The following is an 18,724-nucleotide window of genomic DNA, read 5'->3' on the forward strand; positions in this document are numbered from 1 at the left end:
ATTATTAAAAAAAGTCCTTCTGCTTAGATCATATCATTAATCAACCTTTAAAAAGTGATTTTTTTTAAAACGGAAAACCAATGTTTTTATATCAGTTAGTTTAAATAAAATAATATTAAATTAAAAATGAGTTTTGGTATGCTATTTCAAAGTATCATTGTGTGAAAGGGTTAAAACATTCAAAAAAGTTACCTTAACCTTTTCGTTACGAGAGACGTATTTAACTAGTATTCACGCGATGCCCATTGCGTATAAACGCCATATTTAACTGACATTCACGCGACGCGATGCCCTAAGTGTATGAACGCAGTATTTAACTGGCATTCACGCGATACCCTAAGTGTATAAACGCAGTATTTAACTGGCATTCACGCGATGCCCTAAGTGTATGAAAGCAGTATTTAACTGGCATTCACGCGATGCCCTAAAGTGTATGAACACCGTATTTAATTAGTATTCATGCGATGTTCCATGTGTATGAACACTGTATTTAACTGGCATTCACACGATGCTCAATGTTCATGAACACCGCATTTAAATGGCATTCACGTGATGCTCTGTGTGTATGAAAGCCGTATTAAACTGGCTCTCACGCGGTGCCCGAAGTGTATGAACCCTGTATTTAATTGGCGTCAGCTGTAAACCGTTTAACAATCTGCTCCTGCAATGGTTAATATTCCAGTATTGATCTATATTATATTAATACCATTAGAATCATGTTTTTAATGGGTTTAGTATATTTTATAAGTCAGAAAAGCATTTTCCTTCAAGTTTATAGGCTAGTAGGGAAAAACCGAAACAAAAGGAAAATCGAAGGGGAAAAAAATACAAGATCTATGCGTGAGTGTATAAACTGTAATGTGAGTTTGTTTGTAAATAGGTACTTAAAATAAAATGTATCATTCCGAATTATTAAAATTTTTTAATTGTACTAAATTGCCTTTTTATTAATGAGGCTTGATGCAAAATCTCTAAAGATATTATGCAAAACTTAAATACGAAAATCCAGACGTCAGTTTACCTACATGCAATGTGTACAATTCGTAGCGCGTTGCATTGTTCATTTGTGTGACTTCAGTTGAACGGATTGCGTAACAAAAGGGTTAAAATAGTAAGGATTTTTCAAATATTTATAATGAAAAAGCTTTAATAACCATTAGTAATTTAAATTAGTTGGACAATTTTAAATATAAATTTTCCATTAAAGATTGAAGCTATAATTAGTAACTATACTTTCACAGAACAAATTAGTATATTAGTAATCAAGCATAGAAGCAAATTAATTCTAATTCAGGGCAGCATATACAATAAATCTCTGTTAATTATCAAATTCAGCAATTATGTCTAGGCAACTATAAAGTATTATTGCATACTAAGGTTTCATGGAAAACAAAAGATTATACATAAGGTTTCATGGCCTAATGTTTTATGGCATACAAAAGGTTATACATAAGGTTTCATGGCCTAAGGTTTAATGATATATTTCCGTTTCAAACTCATTGAATAAATTCTTTTACAACTTACTCATTTGAAAGTATGAGCCCTCTTTAAAAGGGAGATAGACATGTGTGGCATGCGTTGGTTTTCCAAATATGGCAGCTTCATCAAAGTCAGCACCTGTGTCAAGGTCATTCAATTTACTATCATAAATCAGTACATTTGGAAAGTTTATCCCCAGTTAAGTATTTATTAGAATATATGCTGCATGAAATTTAATTGTATGCCTGATCCATCTTTTGAATCTTCGTAGTGTTTCAGAATCCGCTTGATTCCATGTTACTTATATTGAACTTTTTAATCCATCAAAATGATTCCTTTCATATTAAAAAATATTTTACATGCAGATCACAAATATAACTTAGAAAAACAATCATAAAGCACTGCACAAAATATATTTTAAGTGAACTATTCTTAAGGCAGCAATCGGCGAGCAGCACTAACACAATATTTTACAAACATTAAGCAGGAAAACAAATAGAACAGCATTAATCGAAAGCAGCACTAAACACTAGTTCCATATCACTACTCTAAAAAATTTCTTTCAAATTTATCATTATACTACAGTAAAATTATGCATACACTACTGTATTAGTTATAAGAATACCAAGTGAAAATTTAATTGGAGGTTCATAACTTCCTAAAATTAACACAAAGAATTGATAACGAATTGGAAGATGTAAAAACTTTCTAAAAGCGAATTACAAAGAAGACTTGTTTTTCTTTTCTACTATATCCTTTAGTTGAATAAAATAAGAAACATAGTTTCAAAAAGTACTCATTAAGCTACTTAAATCAAATGTTATTTTATTCGATAAAAAACGAATGACGAATATTTCAATGTAAGATGTGCCAACCCTGCGTTGAGAGAAGTAATTTTTCAGCATTATCTTGAACTGACTTTCGACTAAACTTTTGTTCCTAATGATAGAGAAACACAAAAAAATTTCGCATCTCAGTTTTCAAAATCATTTAGAGCATAAAAATTTTGTTCGGCCAGTAAATGACCATTGTAGTTCCTTCTTTAATAATTCTTATCACCAGCGATGAACAATTAATCCATATCAATTATTGAAATTATAACATTCATCTTAGCCGCGATGGCTCAGGAGATAGAGCGTTCGCCTTCCAACTAGGTGAACCGGTTTCGAATCCAAGCGATGGCTGGCTGATAAAAATTTCACATCCGGCTTGCACAAACCACAGTGCTGACGTGAAATATCCTCAGTGGTAGACGGATCATGGGTTAGAGTTCCCTTGCCGTCAGGCTAACGATAGGAGGTTCTCGTGATCTTCTCTATGTTACGCAAATGCCGATTCGTTCCATCAAAAAGTTCTCAGCGAAGGTAAATTTCCCTCAATACTTGATGCAGGACTTCCCTTGTCTCCTGGATTGGGTTCAAAATTACAAGGTTACGTAGAAGAACATTAGTATTCGAAAATTCAAAAATTGTGTCGGTTGTTCAACGATGATTATAAAAATATTCAACTTCGTGGCAAGATTTGGGAGCTCCTATATCAAACATTTGGACATACTCGCTTAGTTTTGTATTTAAATAACGAATAATTTGAAAGACAGGGAATGAAGATGAAAAACCACGAAAAGAGCCTAATGGCAAGGGAATTTTAACCTATGACCCATCGACCACTAGAAATATCGAAACTTTTCAGATGCGTATAAAGTACACGTTGATATAGATATATCGAAGCTTCAAATTAAAATTATTTGGTCGTCTTTTGAATACTTTAGATTAATTTAAACACGTTGAAGTAAAGAATGGTTCTGAATCAATGATTCGAATTTATGACTTGGATCTTGAATGGGATTAATTGATTTCATTAAATCAGGTTAATCAATTTTGTTTAATCCGATTTGGATAAATGATTTGTATGGATTGTATTGAGTTGCAGATTTAAATAACCCATGTTTGCTACATAGTTCAAACTTGAAGTACGATTTAATTCGACTAATTAAAGTCACTCGTTTAGCTTAACAATAGTTATAGAAATGTTAGGAAGCCCCAAATTATAAAATATCTTTATCTTGTGGGTGCCATACACTAAAGCCTATAATGTTATACAAATACTACACATTTAAACATAAAAAACTTTACATGCAAACACTCAGACATTTTTTGAAAAACAAATATACGTATACAGAAATTTTGAAAAAAATGCATTCTCTAAAATAATAACAGACGGGACAGTTGCGCATTTTTTTGAAAGAAAAATTGAAGGAAACTTGTCTTACTTAGAGCTAAGAAATTAAAATAAATCACATGATTAAATAGATAATTTCATATAATTTCATATAATCACAAGATAATTTCATATAATTTCCATTTCCTCTTGAAAACAGCAATATATTAATTGTAATAATCTACCTCCTTCGTCTTCTGAGTCGGTCATAAAGGTTTCCTGCATGGTTTCTGGTGCGACAACCTTGTACTTTTCTTCAGTTACAGTTGTGGTTGTTGTAGTCACTGTTGTTTCGGTAACAACCTTTAGAGTTTCGACAACTGATATATAACCAAGACGCTGAGCGATAGATAAGGGTGTTTGTCCTTGCTGGAAAAATATTTAATTATTTTAGAAAATAAAACAAATGAAAATTAAATTTTTTATTATTATATTTAGGGTTTTTAGCAGAGACCTCCCTTCATGTTATAAATGTACAGCCTAGTCAAAAATGAAGATATATTCATTATAGATAATAAATTAATATTTAAAAAAATAAAAAGACAGAAACAATCGAGATCTGAGGTATATCAATTGAAGGTAGGATTATAAACATTGAAATCCGAAGTATATCAATTGAAGGCAGGATTATAAACATCGAAATCTGAAGTATATCAATTGAAAGCAAGATTATAAACATCGAAATCTGCTTCATAAGGCGAGAAAATGGAAAGGAGTTAGTTGAGAGATGCAGTTTTGAAGTATCTAATTTTAAAAGACTGTCACACAGATTTTGATATTTTTACACCCGCTTTCCTCAAGAGTGATTCCGTGATTGTATATATAGTTTTGGTTTTTACCTCAACCAAATATCAATTTACGATCCTTTAGTTTTATACTTTAGAAAAGAATTCGAAAAATATCTAACAAAAGCGATTTTTCAAAATGTCTTATATAACGTATATTTCATGTAATAAATTTCTAGTCAAGTCCAAGTAAACTATATAGCAATATGTTTTGCTTTGTTAAGAAAAAACTAAATACATTTCTGTCGTATTTTTGTTATTAATCATATTGTTTTAAGTCCCCAGGAAAAAAACATTATCATGATTTCCCAGAAAGACATGAGAATTTTATTTAATAGAGAGAAAAAATATTTTTGATTAGATTTTTTTTTTTAGATTCATGGTTAAAATCTAGCCGTAATCCCATTCTAGAGCGAAATTTTTTTCCTGATCTTTAAGTAAACGATGACATTTTAAATAAAACTCAACCAAATTAAGATAAATTTTTTAGACAAATATTTTATTCTTTTTTAAAGATTATTTATGGAGCAATCAACAATATTTTTGTTACTTACTATTAATTTAATTTAAAAAGTTGTCCTAAAGAACTTGTCTAGAGTGCAAAAATGATGAATTTTCTAATTTATCACTATATATGATATCTTTAGTTGCGAAATTAGACACAAAATGCACTTTTAATTTTTTTTAACCATGGGGGGAGAGCAGTGATTAAATGTCACTTTCAATAGCCGGAGACTTCTGTAATTTTCTCCAATTTTCTGTCAAATAGCGTTTTCACGTATCATCACCAATTTAAATTCAGCTAAGTTAAAATCAAATTAAGAAAATTACAATTGGTACAATTAAGATAGCTTAAGATTACTAAACTCCGGACATTGAATAAATGTTCAATCACGCTGTCTAGTACCTTCATCATAGTAAGTGGTAAAAGTTTGTAAGCCTTCGCGTCATCATGTTTCGGTAGGAAGAGTAATTAATAAAAGCGAGAAATGAAGTGATTACCGTTGTTGTAACATTTGGCGAAGCTTGATTTTCAAGCAGGTGATTGACAACTAGCGTGTGGCCTTGTTGAGCAGCTTGGTGGAGAGCTGTATATCCATGCTAAAAACAAATAAATGTAATAATTATAGTATATAACAAGAATTTAGAACAAGGAATTCATAAAATTAAAGAAATTTTAATGCTCATATATGATAGTATGTAAGAAAACGGGATTTAATCTTATCTATAATAATATTAGGAGAAAATGTTTGCCGGTCTTTATTTCATAACTCCAGTACCGTTTGTGATACGGTCATGAAATTTGTACAGCTTATGCAAGGTATAACTTCAGTCCCATAATAATATTAATAGGGGTATAATTTCAATTCTAGAAACATTGCAAAAATTTCAATTTGTCAGCTCGGAAAGGGCGTGGGAAAAACAAATACATAATATTTTTACGCTTTGTTCAAGCTTAACTATAGACGTTAATGTTATTTTTTTTAAATATTTTAAAAGAGAACAACAGTGCTGCTTTCTAATTTACAAATGCTTTATTAAAATTGAGTTACCATAGGAGTTTACTGTAAGCTTTTTAATATTTTTTATTTAATATATAAGACAAATTGAAGTTAAAAAAATGACACAGGAAAGAGTGATGTCACTGGTTTAATAGTTTGCAAACTATCTAGATTTTAGTTGTCTTTTATTCAAATTATAACTATACTGCTTTATAGTTATACTTTTAAAATGCGCTTATACATAAGAAAATGAAAAATAAACAGTAATTGAAATAAAAATTATTAAACTACTAAAGTGAAAATTTATTGGGAAATCACTCAACTCTGGTACAGTTTGACTATGATGAAATGAGGCGATCAGTTTATGACACCAAATGTTTCGAAGTGTGTTCAAACTTCAATTTTGTGAGTTGAACTTCTAATAACTTATTTAAATTAATTTAAAATTGAAGAGCTACCAGAAAATGCAACAAACAATTAAAATATCTCCGTTAGCAGCCACACTTATTTTAATTTTAAAAAAAACATGAATTTCAATTTCGAATAATTAAACATTTCTTTTTTAACTAATTCGATTCAAAACGTTAAAGGAGTAAACCTAATTTACTTTTACAAATGGGCGGCAAATTATTTTCACTCTTTCGTACTCTAAAAACCTGATTTTTTGACCCAAAAGCTATCAAGGAGTGAATTTTATTGGTTTGATTTGATGCAGAAAAAAATAGGCTAACTAAAAAAGGCAGTATTCAAAACACTGAATTTGTTTTAAAACTTGCTCACATTGATTAAGATCGCTTTTCGCTTAACATATCTATTATTTAAAGTATGCAGGGTGTTCTGTAAAGACTGCCCTTGATATAGATTTTTAGAAAACTTATAGAAAATAAAAGCAAAAATTATGCATTTTGGAGTCCCAAAAATCTAATTCAGACAGGAAGAAATAATGAAGACGCAATCAAAACTCAACGTATTACAGGTAAGCGAAACAGGTGCATGAAGCTTGTTAGGTTATTGGAGGAAACCAAGAGGAGTTAAACGAAAATTATTTGAAACCCATTTGAATTTTAACCTGCGGTTAAATAGTTTTAATGGTTTGCACAAAATAGTGATTTTGATAGTGTTTTGGTTTTTTTTTTTTTCGTTGCTTAAATAGTAGTTAGCGACTTCCAATGTATACTTTTATATTTCCTTTTGGTTAAGATTCTAATTATTAATATTCCGAGTGGACATTACACTGCACTTTATTAATTTTAAATAATTATAATTTGAACCAAAATCAGAAAAATATTGAGAATGTTTCTTGTCATATGAAATGAAAAGATTCAAGCAATATAGTAATATATTCCAAAATTATTCAGCAGAAGAAGAATTTTTAAGATACTTTGACCTTTAGCAGCAAATTTAAAAAAAAGATTTCTATTTAGGCAATAAAATGGTTTTATTATCTAGTAAACTTTGTAAAATACCTAACTGGAAAGAGTGCAAAAAAAAGCAATTCATGTGAAAATTTAACTTTTGGAATTCGTGGGGCTATAATTATACACTGAAGAGCCAAAAAAAACTGGTACAGGCATGAGTATGCAAATAAAGGGGTATGGAGCCTATCAAAGTACAGTGCTGCGATCGGCAACGCGTATATAAGACAACGAGTGTCTAGCACAGTTCTTAGATCGGTTACTGCTGCTACAATGCCAGGTTATACAGATTTAAGTGAGTTTGAACGTGGTGTTATAATCGGCGCACGAGAGATGGGACATAGCATCTCCAAGATAGCAATGACATTTGGATTTTCACGTACGACCATTTCACGAGTATACCATTAGTATCGGAAATCCGGTAAAATATCAAATCTACGACATCGCTGCGGTCAGAAAAAGGACATGCAAGAACGGGATCAACGACGATTGACGAGAATCATTAAACGTGACAGACGTGCAACCCTTCCACAAATTGCAGCAGATTTCAATGCTGGGCCATCAACAAGCGTCAGCGTGCGAACCATTCAACGAAACATCATTGATATGGGCCTTCGGAGCCGAAGGCCCACATGTGTACCCTTGTTGACTTCACGACACAAAGCTTTGCGCCTTGCCTGGGCAAGTCAACACCGACACTGGACTGTTGACTATTGGAAAAACGTTGCCTGGTCTGACGTGTCTCGTTTCCAGTTGTATCGAGCTGATGAACGTGTACGGGTATGGAGACAACCTCATGAATCCATGAACCCTACATGTCAACAAGGGACTGTTCAAGCTGATGGAGGCTCTGTGATAGTATGGGGTGTGTACAGTTGGCGTGATATGGGACCCCTGATACGTCTAGATAAGAATCTGACAGGTGACGAGTACGTAAGAATCTTGCGCATTCCGACGGGCTTGGGCAATTTCAGCAGGACAATGCGACATCCCACACGTCCAGAATCGCTACAGAGTGGATCCAAGAGCACTCTTCTGAATTTAGACACTTCCTCTGGCCACCAAAATCCCCAGACATGAACATTATTGAACATATTTCGGATGCTTTGCAACGTGATGTTCAGAAGATATCCCCTCTTACTCCCACTGGTTTATGGACAGCCCTGCATGATTCATGGTGTCAATTATCTCCAGCACTGCTTCACACATTGATCGAATCTATGCCATGTCGTGTTGCGGCACTTCTGCCTGCTCGCGGGTACCCTACACGATATTAGGCAGGTATACCAGTTTTTTTGACTCTTCAGTGTATTTGCCCCAAACCCTTCAAACCAGTAGCCAACAATGAACATGAACAAACTATTTATAATTGAGAAAAATGAGTAAACAAAGTATTCATACCGATGTGGTCGTATGAATATCAGCTTTATTTTGAATTAGGAATCTAACCATATTTATTTGACCGAAATGAGAAGCCACGTGTAGAGGTGTATAACCAGCTTTGGTTTGTGGTCCTATTTCAGCGCCTCTATCTACAAGAATAGTTGCTACATTCACTTTGTCGTCTTGTGCGCATAAATGTAGAGGTGTCAGTCCATTCTGAAACAAAACATTATATAATCAGTGCACAACATATGGCATAAAATTTTCTACAACAGTTATTTATATTTGAATTTTTTTAAAAATTTATTACGAATTTTTCTTTCAAATTCATGCTATTGAATACAAGGAATATTCGACGGATTTCGTTTAACACGTTGAATGCCACGCTAATTTTACACGGCTTGTCCGTCTGGCTAAATGGTAAATAACTACAAACTAAATTTGCAAACATTGAATAGATTTTGCCAGCTTTTTAAAAAGTTTAGCATGGCATATCTGAAAAAAGTGGTGAATTATATAAGCCTACGAATTGTTAAGAAATAGTGGTGGATAAAAATCCACTAAATTTAATTTATTAAACCAAGAATCACAATTAATAAACTACCACTTGAAAAAATTTATTCGCTGTCAGGAGCAAGTTGGCACCTCTGTGTGTATAAAACTATTTTTGTGCTTTCTATTTTGCATTAATTTCTTCAAACCATTTTAGTAACGATAATATAAAAAAAATAAAAAATTTGCTCGATTTATGTATTTCTAATAATCTTTGTTTCACCGGTCACCGGTGACCACGTGACGCTACGAACAAACTCAGTGCCGGTCACCGGTGATCCCATAACATTCAGTGTGGCAAATTTTGAGTTCGCATTTAAAAATCAGATTAATATCAAAAAATTTTTAATATATGAGGAGAAGTATTTTTTTTTATCTATAGGTAAGAAATAATTTGACCCATTAATAGTGTTTAAATGCTGATGGTAATAATCTATATTTAATTTATAAATCTATTCAATTAATAATTAATCTATATCTTGGTTGTGATTTAGATATATATTCATGATATTGCATGATTAAGCATCTATGCAAGATATAAAATGCGAACTTACATTAGCTTTATGATTGACTTTAGCTTTGTGATCAATAAGTAATGATGATATATCGGCATGTCCTTCTTGAGAAGCAAGATGAAGGGGTGTGAAACCAGCCTATAAATAAATTTTATTTCGATTTAACAAAATACAACAAAAACTGTTAACACAACAAAAATGTTCATTTCGACAATTTACTCAGAATAACAAAAATAAAACATCCAGAAAATGCAATAAATAACAAGCAATAACATTAAAGTAAGTAAATTAATAAAAGAAACAAGCCTTAACGTTTTAGGCACCTAACAAGTTATAATTCTTCCATTTTTACAGCTCTGGATGATTATTTTAAAAAAGTGCACTTTATTGAAATAATTAAAATATTTTCATTTCCTTTCAATGCGTTTTTTAAACAGTCACTTATTTCATACATAATTACTTTCATACAATTTCTACAAGTTACAACAATTATGAATAACTTTAAATATCATACAGCAATAAAACTTATTTTGATGATTTTTATGGTGATTAACCTTAGTAATAATTCATCAGAGTTAAATAACGATTATTTAAACTTAATATTGATTTGAGATTTCAAAAGTTTGGGTTTTAATTTTTCCCCTTACAATAAAATTTAAAACTATTCTTATTTTATTATAATTATACTTATTTTGGGGATTTTTACTGTGAATAACCTAAGTAAAAATTAGCCAGATTTAAATAAAGATTATTTCAATTTAATAATGATTTAGGATTTCTAATATTATGGTTCTAATTCCTTTTTTTTTTAAATATTTTATAAATACTTTATTATTTTGATATAATTATACTTATTTCGGTGATTTTTACAGCTATTAACACGAGTAATATAATTTACCAGTGTCAAATAGCGATTGTTTTAATTAAATACTAATTTAGGCTTCCTAATGTTAAGGTTCTAATTGCTCCTTTTTGAAAAATATTTAAAAATATTCTAACATTATTATAATTATATTTGTTTAGATAATTTTTACAGTGATTAACATCAATAATAATTCGCCAGAATAAAATAACGACTATTTTAATTTGATGCTGATTTTTGGTTCCTAATGTTCAGGTTCTAATTGTTTCATTTTGAAAAACATTTTAAAAATATATTTTGAGGTTAGTAATTACGAAACATTCTGCGTAATAAAATAATGAGTTACCTTAGACTCAGCATTTGCATTAGCACCATACTCTAACAAAGTGCTAGCAATATCCATTTGATTCTTCTTGGCTGCTATGTGTAGAGGGGTGTAACCATTTTTGGCCATCGCATGGGGTGAAGCACCTTTCTCCAGCAAAAGCAGTGCAACATTAACATGATCGTAATGAGAAGCCACATGAAGAGGGGTAACACCATTCTGAAACATTAAAATAGAAATCTTATAACATTCGAAGAAAATGCTCTGAATTTGAGAAATTAGATTCGAATGGGGTATTAAATATACAGAAACATCAGTATTGCAGAGACTAAATAGAGATCTCATTTTTATGTTTTTATACATTTTGAAACCTTAACACGTTGGTTGCCATGGGGGGTGATCGGCAATGAGTTTGTTCGTAGCGCCACGGGGGTCACCGGTGTCAGGCAAAACCAAGAGTAAATTTTTAATGCTTTTGATTTTTTTTACTATTATTATCGTTTCCAAGATGGTTTGAAGAAATTAATGCTATACATGCTAAAAAACTCATTTTGGCTAGACGGGCAGGCCATGTAAAGTTAGCGTATCATTCAACGTGTTAAAAGTATTTTTTTTCATCTGACCTTTTTAAATGTTCATAATTAAATATATAAAAATATCTGGTAGCTGGTTACAGTACCGCCATACCGCTAAAAGCTTTGTAAGAGTTAAAACAGGGATATATCGAACAGAAATAAATCTAATTATGTTCTTATACATAAGTTTTCTAAAAGTACTCAGTAAACCTTTTAGTTAGAACATATAAACTTCTGCAATTTCTTAACGTTCATAAAAACCTTTACTTAACGTTTCTGAAATAACTGTAAAACTTTTAAAATATTGCTAAAGCATATAATAACCAATAGCAAATTTAACCAAATTGTGTCAGAAACTTTTCTGAAAATATATGTCACGCATATTTTAGTTATTATCTTTTTTTGGAATCATAAATACATGTTTTTTAATGTATTTAAACTGTTTTGAAATGCAAATCCGACATTTTATGACAGAATTTTTTTATTTCACTTCCGAGTCCTTTCTTCACATGCCATGGATTTAGGTATTTAAGCGTGGTTGGTTATTAAAGTTGTTCAAATATCAAAATATAATGGCAAAAATATAATAATTGGTCTTGGATGTCCTCAAAACATTTTATTAAGCATTTCTAGTAGACTGTCATTAAATTTCCTGTCATGATTTAAAAGCTTATAACTTTTTTAGATTTAAAAAAAAACTAAGAAAAAAATAAAAAAAATAATTTCACTTTTTATTTCTTTTTTTAAAAGCTATAATTATTGCAAAGGAGATCGTTAATTATCAAAAAAGACCATGCAGAATATAGATAGAAAAATGATTAAGTATATGAATATCTCACCTCACTATGCTATATCTATATTATATTACTTATTTATATATTATCTATATTTAATTTATATATTATATGTATTTTATTTATATATTATATATTTTATTTATATATTATTATATATTTTATTTATATATTATTATATATTTTATTTTCAAACTATCTAATAAATATTTCCACAAGTCAAATACTTCAAATCTTGTTTCTTTTAAGATTTTAGCAGGTACTACTGTTTTTAAAGATTTAGTAGAAATCACTTGCACTAGAAATATTTTGTAATAATATTATGAGAAACACTCCAATTAGCTCTTTCATTTACTCAAAAACCAAAAATGTATAATTATCATTCAAAACAACTTAACTAAAAAACAACATCTTAACATAACAACTTAACATAACAGCAACTTAACATTAACAACTTAAAATAAATAAATGTTAATGAAAAAAATATTTGTAATTTTTTCATTTACTAAGTGACAATTTAGAAGTTACCTTAATCATTTGTAGACCATAATTTTAATTAAACAAGTTAGTTTCTATTTACGTTTGGAATTAAATTTATTTACTAACTGCTTCTGTATGTACAATGAAATACAAAATGTAGGATAAAAAACAAATATTTTATTTTTAGTCCAATAAAATATTGATTTTGATATTATTAAATTAATTATTTATTATTAGTAAATTAAATTATATCTGATTCCTAATTAAATTCAGTCAGGTTCCTGAAAGTGTAAAATTTATCATAAATGTATCTTGTAGTAAGAAAACAAAACATTGATGCACAATAACATAACAAAAAATATATCATATCTTTAGAAGATTCCTTTTATTAATTAAAGTGATTCATACATTGATTTAATGATTCATACATTGATTTGATGATTGAATTAAAGTGATTCATACATTGTATCAAAACATTACAGTTTAGCTCACTAATAATTGATATTAAATTTCATATTTTTGCAATCAAATCTATTTCTTAGTAAAAATAAAATTTCAAATCAAAATTTATATAAAAAAAAACTTTTAGATCAAAATAATTTGATTATCGTACCTTTCCTTGGGCATCAACAGCTGCACCTTTTTGAAGCAATAATCGAGCAACTTTGATGTTTCCATATTTAGCTGCCAAGTGAAGCGGTGTAAATCCTTTCTAAAATAATCAAACAAAATTCCATTATAGTGTTTAGTAATACAGTATACAGACCCTGAATTACTTTTGATCCAATGATCGGATCTTCACGTTTCAGAACACAATCTTAATGGTTCAAGGGGTGACTTCAAACAGGCTACTTATTTTAGTGAAGATAATATTTAAGTTACGAAATCAGACAAAGAAACACACTTTATCTGAACAAACATATCCTTTTTCAACGGATTTTGATTTCTGACCTCCAAAATATAGGGGGTAGCCCTAATCTAGGAAAATGGTCCCAAGAGTTTAAACAGGAGAGATGTAAGGACACCTTAATGACAATTTTCTTCTTCTCATTGGCACGATAGCCCAGGATGGGCCTCAACAAGCCTATGCCAAGACATTCTTCCCTTAGCCAAGGTTCTCCAGTTTATTATTTTTAAAACATGTAGATCCTTTTCAAGGCAGTCTAAAGGCCGTCCTCTTTTTCTTATACCTGTTGGCCCGGCACTGAAAACTTTTTTGGTTGTCCTACTAACCTCCATTCTTATAATGTGGCCTGCTCATTTAATCCTTTGGATTTTGATAAATTTAATGACATCTTAATGTCAATTTCACTTTCTGTAAATTTAGAAGTTTTTAAGCGAGCTGAAAATTCGTGCTCACAAAAATAAACTTCGTTTTTTCAAAGATAATGCGATGCAAAATTTAACTTTAATAAAAAAAAATAATAAATATTAACTTATTTTATTTAATAATAGTCAAAAGACTTTTAAATTGTAAGGTATAGAATGTTTGCATCTTCTTAAAGAATGCAATGTTAAATGATAAAATACACAATTTGTGCGAAATCGGTCAAATAGTTCCCGAGAAATCATACTTTAAAAATAAAATTTCTCAGGAACTATTTAACAGATTCTATTAAAATTTTGTATTTTGCCATTTAAACTTACACTCCTTAAAATGTTTTAAAAATTATGTACCTTTCTATTCAAAAGTTTGATTATTATTAAATAAAATAAAAAATAATAAATATTTACAGTAAATTATATTTTGCATGGAAACATCTTTTTGCATAAACAAATTTTATAGTTGTTAGCACAAAGTTTTAAATTCACTTACTGAGTTCTTGAAATGGTGAAATACGCAAAAAATAAAATTTACATTAAGGGGTCTAAACTTTGGATCACTATTGGAACCATGTTTTCCATATTTTTGCTACCCCCTATAGTTTGGAAATCAAAAATTGGAATCCAACCAAAAAAAAGTTATGCTTATTCAGAGAAAGTCCCTTTTGTGTGTGATTTCGGAACTTAAAATATCGTCTGCATTAACTAATTAAAATATTTGAGTTCACCTCTTTGAACCTTTAATATAGAGTCCTGAAACGATTCCTTATGTGAGTCCTAGATTCAATCATTGGATCACAAGTTATTTAAAGTAGTTCGTTTTTTATTTTGGGTACTGTGCATAACAATGGCATGCAGTTACGCTAAAGTAAGATCGTAAAATACCTTAGTTGTTGCAGTGAGAGAAGCTCCATGGTCTAGTAAGGAAGATGCAACTTCTTCCTGGTCTTCTTTAGATGCAATGTGCAATGCTGTATACATATCTTTAGTTGTAGCATCTACTGCAGCACCATGTTGTAAAAGTAAGCTTACAATGTCTACATTTCCGAGTCGAGAAGCAATGTGTAAAGGTGTCTGCTCCTCCTAGAATTTAAATTTAAAAAAAATGCAGTCATGAAAATATAATTAAAAAGAATTCGACTTAATTTAAAACATAAAACAGGTTTCCAAAAACTCTTTCCTGTATAAAAGTATTCCCTGATGATTTTATCCTATCATTGTAATAATTCTACATTTGCATTTATGAAATGTGTTATTTAACGCTTCAAGCACTGAGGTATATATATTAGCAAATAATCTATTAAAGATTAAAAGGTAGAGTAAATTTTAAAAAAATTTTGCAATTAAGCTTTCTTTCACTGTATAAATCAATGTTACTCTGTACAGTTCATCTTAAATCAAAATTATAAAAGGAATTTTTGCACACCTTACATAAAATTTTAATAATGAGCAAAATAAGAATAAGACTAGATTTTGAAATTTTCAGTATTTATTATGAAGATTTCTTTATGGAGAACTTTCGGCTTTTTTCAGCTGTTAAAAATATTAAATATATAACGTTGAATACCAATCTCCTTGTTAGTATTACTTTAAAATATTAAAGCCTAAAAATTTCCCAAAATCGTCTCCACTCGGATATTTAGGCTTAAACTATTCTTAAGAAACATTTTAATGGTATCGATTTCTTATCTGAATGACGATAGTGATACAGCGTAATTCATTTCGATAATGTTGGAATAGTGACATTATATAACCTATTAGATTATTATGAGAATATGATCAATACTCACCCTCGCTCTTGCATCTACACTTGCACCATTCCTTAAAAGAATTCTAATGATGTCTGTCTGATTGGCACGTGCTGCTAAATGCAGAGGAGTTTCACCCCTCACTGTGGGAACATCAGGATTTGATCCATTCTGAATGAGATATATCACTATATTCATGCAACCCATGAATGATGCAACATGGAGTGGTGTAAGCCCAGACTGGAACACACAAATCATATACAATATACGTTGTGTAAACAACAACAGATAAATCACATTTGTTAGCAATACCGCTCCGATCTTCTAGCTCTGCGAACAACATTATTTGCGGTTTCATGCTGTTGTTCTACTTTATTGAAAAATTATATTAATTTACAGCGAATTCATTTGAAACAGATATTCTTTTTTTAAAAATAATCTTGCCATACAAAGATATTAATCTTTTCTTAAAAAAATATTAATCTTGTCAAAATATTAATCTTGTAAAAATATTAATCTTGTAAAAATATTAATCTTGTAGAAATATTAATCTTGTAGAAATATTAATCTTGTAAAAATATTAATCTTGTAAAAATATTAATCTTGCAAAAATATTAATCTTGTTTCAATAAGAATATTCCAATCAAAACTTGCATTCCAAATTATCTACATTTCAATCGTTTTGAATATTTCAATCATTATAAATATTTCAATCATTATAAATATTTCAATCATTATAAATATTTCAATCATTATAAATATTTCAATCATTATAAATATTTCAATCATTATAAATATTTCAATCATTATAAATATTTCAATCATTATAAATATTTCAAACGTTATAAATATTTCAAATGTTACATATTTCAAATGTTACATATTTCAAACGTTATACATATTTCAAACGTTATACATATTTCAAACGTTATGCATATTTCAAAGTTATGCATATTTCAAAGTTATGCATATTTCAAAGTTATGCATATTTCAAAGTTATGCATATTTCAAAGTTATGCATATTTCAAAGTTATGCATATTTCAAATGTTATGCATATTTCAAACGTTATGCATATTTCAAATGTTATACGTATTGAAACGGTATACATTTTTTCAAACGTTATACACATTTCAAATAATAAATATGTTGCGAATGTTGTGTATATCGTAGGCTAAATGGAAAATCCGGCTCTTTTCTAACTGCTGACGTCATTTGTTAGCCTAATTGTCAACAAAAATACGTCAGCTGTTTGTAAAGATTGGGATTTTTAGTTTCGTCATATATATTTCAAACGATATACATTTCAGTTATTTTTAAATAATTCGATAGATATATGATATAAATATATCTAAAGAAGCTACAACGTTAGAATGTTTATAAATTATGCAAGATTAAACTTTAGACAAAAACGAAAGGTAAAAATACAAAAAGTGCTTACTTCAGTGGTAGCTTCAATAGAAGCTCCATGTTTCAATAAAAGTTCTACAACTTTTATTCTATTCTTTTTACATGCAATGTGAAGGGGAGTAAAACCGTTTAAGGCTCTGGCATTAGGATCAGCTTTCCTGTCCAGTAAAAGCTTGGCCACTTTAACGTGGCCACAATGTGCGGCGACATGAAGTGCTGTTAAATAATCCTAGGAGTAAAAAATAAACATGAAATATTAAGAACGAGAAAAAGATATAACAAAACAATACGAAATTCGAAAATATGAATGAAAAAATGTTAACAATGCACTAGTATTATAACGTACTCGTATTACATTTGTAGAACTTTAAGACTAACTATATTTTTATCTTCGATGTGTAATATTGCAAATCAGTGAGATTAAAAAAAAATTAAACACTATGAAAGTTGGAAGGCGTTGCAAAATAGCTTTGTATTTTATTTCCTAATGTGACTGAGAATTGAAAACTACAATAAAAAACATGATCTGTGTAAAAGACAACTAATTTTCTTTTTAATATTATGTTTCTTCTTAAATATTTCTGAGTTCTTCTTGATTTAAACCTTTCATAACTTAACTATTGTTATCGGAGTATTTCAATGAAGAAAAGGGAAATAAAGTACTCATTAAAAAATGCGTGTTTAAAATTTTGAATTATATTTGCATATATGTTTGTAAATATTATAGACAAATTGTTCTTGCCGATATTGAGTTAACCACATTTTTTAAACTGGTTCACACAATATCTAATAATAAAAATAATAAGTACACGAAACATTTCTCAGTTTATTGTCAACACACAGTCGTGTGTTAATTTCTTCATAATGATCTTTAGGAAAAGCTTATTTAAATGCCCAATTTTTTTTCCTACATCCTTGTACACGTTGCCGAAGTTAGTTGTAAAGATAAAACCCAGAAACGTTACTTTTTGGTTTGTTTAATGCCTTTGACATTGCTAGCATAAAATGCATCCAATTGGTACACTGATCTTAGTTAAAGCTCTCTTGATATTTTTCTGGTCATGCAACTCAAATGTGGATTAATTTCAATCAAAAAGTAGTCTGCGGAGATTATTTTATCCGAATCTTGGCCACAGACATGCTCGTTTTCTAAGCTGTTTCAAAATTCATCGCATCAATCGATGTCAGAAAGTAAGCAACTCAATGTAGATTAAGCATGTTTATAAATTGTGTACTAGGGGAAATGAAATGTAGAGTCAATGGCGCGAAATCTACATTCGGCTACGCCATGCTAAATAAAAGAAAAGGAAATAACGGTTTCAGCAATGAAATCAAACAGTGTTATGGTTAACTATCTAAAG

At 29.8% G+C, this 18,724-nt stretch overlaps 1 protein-coding gene across 35 annotated transcripts in view; it reads right to left on the bottom strand.

The window, feature by feature from the left end:
* Positions 1-18,724, bottom strand: part of LOC107453194 (uncharacterized) — a 252,200-nt gene that overhangs the window by 89,263 nt on the left and 144,213 nt on the right. For 29 of the 35 annotated variants that reach the window (XM_087151196.1, XM_087151195.1, XM_087151194.1 and 26 more), the window contains exons 10-19: positions 17,395-17,592; positions 15,998-16,195; positions 15,093-15,290; positions 13,498-13,596; positions 11,057-11,254; positions 9,888-9,986; positions 8,800-8,997; positions 5,484-5,582; positions 3,882-4,065; positions 1,525-1,617 (exon numbers count right to left, since the gene is read on the bottom strand). In XM_087151196.1, the coding sequence (XP_087007322.1) occupies positions 1,525-1,617; positions 3,882-4,065; positions 5,484-5,582; positions 8,800-8,997; positions 9,888-9,986; positions 11,057-11,254; positions 13,498-13,596; positions 15,093-15,290; positions 15,998-16,195; positions 17,395-17,592 (1,564 nt within the window). The remainder of the gene's footprint in view (positions 1-1,524; positions 1,618-3,881; positions 4,066-5,483; positions 5,583-8,799; positions 8,998-9,887; positions 9,987-11,056; positions 11,255-13,497; positions 13,597-15,092; positions 15,291-15,997; positions 16,196-17,394; positions 17,593-18,724) is intronic. The other 6 variants (XM_087151201.1, XM_087151200.1, XM_087151197.1 and 3 more) reach the window with 1 other exon arrangement.

Source organism: Parasteatoda tepidariorum, chromosome 9 (assembly GCF_982258835.1).
Source record: "Parasteatoda tepidariorum strain Cologne lab strain chromosome 9, Ptep-v5.0, whole genome shotgun sequence".
NCBI lineage: Eukaryota > Metazoa > Arthropoda > Arachnida > Araneae > Theridiidae > Parasteatoda > Parasteatoda tepidariorum.